Source organism: Halyomorpha halys, unplaced genomic scaffold (genome assembly GCF_000696795.3).
Source record: "Halyomorpha halys isolate HHAL.00 unplaced genomic scaffold, Hhal_1.1 Scaffold1398.1, whole genome shotgun sequence".
Taxonomy (NCBI): Eukaryota; Metazoa; Arthropoda; class Insecta; order Hemiptera; family Pentatomidae; genus Halyomorpha; species Halyomorpha halys.
The window spans coordinates 121,031-122,793 of record NW_027116368.1 but is presented as its reverse complement, the minus strand read 5'-3'; the positions used below and the strand labels follow the sequence as shown (position 1 = coordinate 122,793).

The 1,763-nt window shown below is 36.5% G+C and overlaps 1 protein-coding gene across 1 annotated transcript in view; it reads left to right on the top strand.

Annotated features, from left to right (window-relative positions):
• The first annotated feature begins 1,348 nt into the window (after positions 1-1,348).
• The window catches only part of aop (anterior open), a 13,916-nt gene continuing 13,501 nt past the window's right edge, over positions 1,349-1,763 (top strand). Inside the window, exon 1 of the mRNA XM_014434633.3 lies at positions 1,349-1,543. Coding sequence (XP_014290119.1) covers positions 1,384-1,543 — 160 coding nt within the window. The 5' untranslated portion in view covers positions 1,349-1,383. The remainder of the gene's footprint in view (positions 1,544-1,763) is intronic.

Below are 1,763 nucleotides of genomic sequence, written 5' to 3'. Positions count from 1 at the left end.
GTCTAGTTGCAACTGAGAGCTGTTAGGAGGTTAAAGGTGTTTGTTGGTACTTTTTATAATAAGTTTTATATTTAATCTTATTTATTTATATTTCCTTTCATTTTATTTTTTTGTAATAAAAATAGTACAATCCAAGTGCAATGGCTGAAACCACTAGTACGTCCGCCATGCTTGACTCTCTGAATAAAACTGACATGTGGATGGTCCGCTCTTTGTTTGCCGAGCATTTGTACGAGCCTCCGATCCGTGGCGAGCGGCCAACATGTGGATCCACCTTAATAGCGCGCACACACACATAAACATGCACGCTATTGGCATGTCAGTGATCGATATAAGGATAGTGATCATCAGGCCATCTGCTTCGAAGTCATTGCCCCTGGTGATGAATTGAAAAAGACTAAATCGAAGCCAGTAGCAGGCTGGAACCAACGATCCTTCGACAGAAATTCCTTTGTTATCACGATGAAGGAAAGAATCAAATTACTAGGATTAGTAGAAGAAAGGATAACACAACTGATGAAGTTTATTTCTGATGCATGCGATGCTTCAATGACCAGGACTTCTTGGAGAAATCGATACATGGCAGTGTACTGCTGAACAGAGGAGATCGCTGTCCTCCGACGAGTTGTCTTCTTACCAGAAGATTGGCCCAACGAGCGAGGGCGAGATGATTCTATTTTATGAGGCTCGAAGACAGAATCATAAACAAGCTATAAAGAACCAAGGCAATAAAAAAAAAAAGTCAACGTAACTGCGTCATTATAACGTTGGACGTTAAGAACGCTTTCAATTCATTTCGGTGGGACTGCATCATCGACGGATTGCGAAGGATGGAAGTCCCACAATACCTCATAAGGATTATTGAGAGTTATTTCACGGATAGAATCTGTAAGTATGATACAGAAGCTGGATTGAAAACTTACAACATCACGGGTGGTGTTCCTCAGGGTTCAGTTTAGGGTCATTGCTGTGGAACATTATGTATTACATGGTGCTCAGACTACAGATGTAATTAATGCTGATTCTATTAAATAGGTAAATTAGGTCATAACATGTTTAATAGAATTAGTTATAATAATATTATGTAAAAGCCTGCCCCCTAAAAAAGAATAAAAAATGTAAGGTTTTGAGAGACAAAGGTTAAGTGAATATGATATCCATCTAGAAATAAAATTTATCCCTTTATCATGACTGAAATTTGTGTAAAACTACACATAGTTATAAAAAAAATTGACCTATACATCTGCATACTTAAATAATAACTTATTGTTAATGTGTGACAGTGAAACTTGGCTCTAAATGTTATTTTATGTATACTGCTATATAGTTAATTAATGAATAGAGATGGAAATAATTAATGTTTCTTTTTAGGTTTAGTTTGCTATGAAACTGGTTCAGCTTAACGGGAACCGTAGTGGATCTACTATGGATCGAGGAGTGCCTCTTTTTAATCCCTCTGACATCTTATGGAGGTATCCTATGTATCCACAACATGGACCTTACCCTTTTCTAGATTTCAAGACACATCTTCCAAGTTCTTTAGGTTAGTTCTTGTTTCCTTGTTCTATACTTATACTGTTGAGATAAATTATCACCTGGGTCATTCTTTCTATAATTTTCCTATTTATTCCCGCGGTCCACCAAATTGTCTGATTGTTTTTTTACAGCCTCCTGCAGCCAAAAAAAGACGAAAAATGACTTTACCTGATTTTTTTGTCGAATCCTGCGTCTACAAATAATTATTTAATTTTTTGCAATAAAAA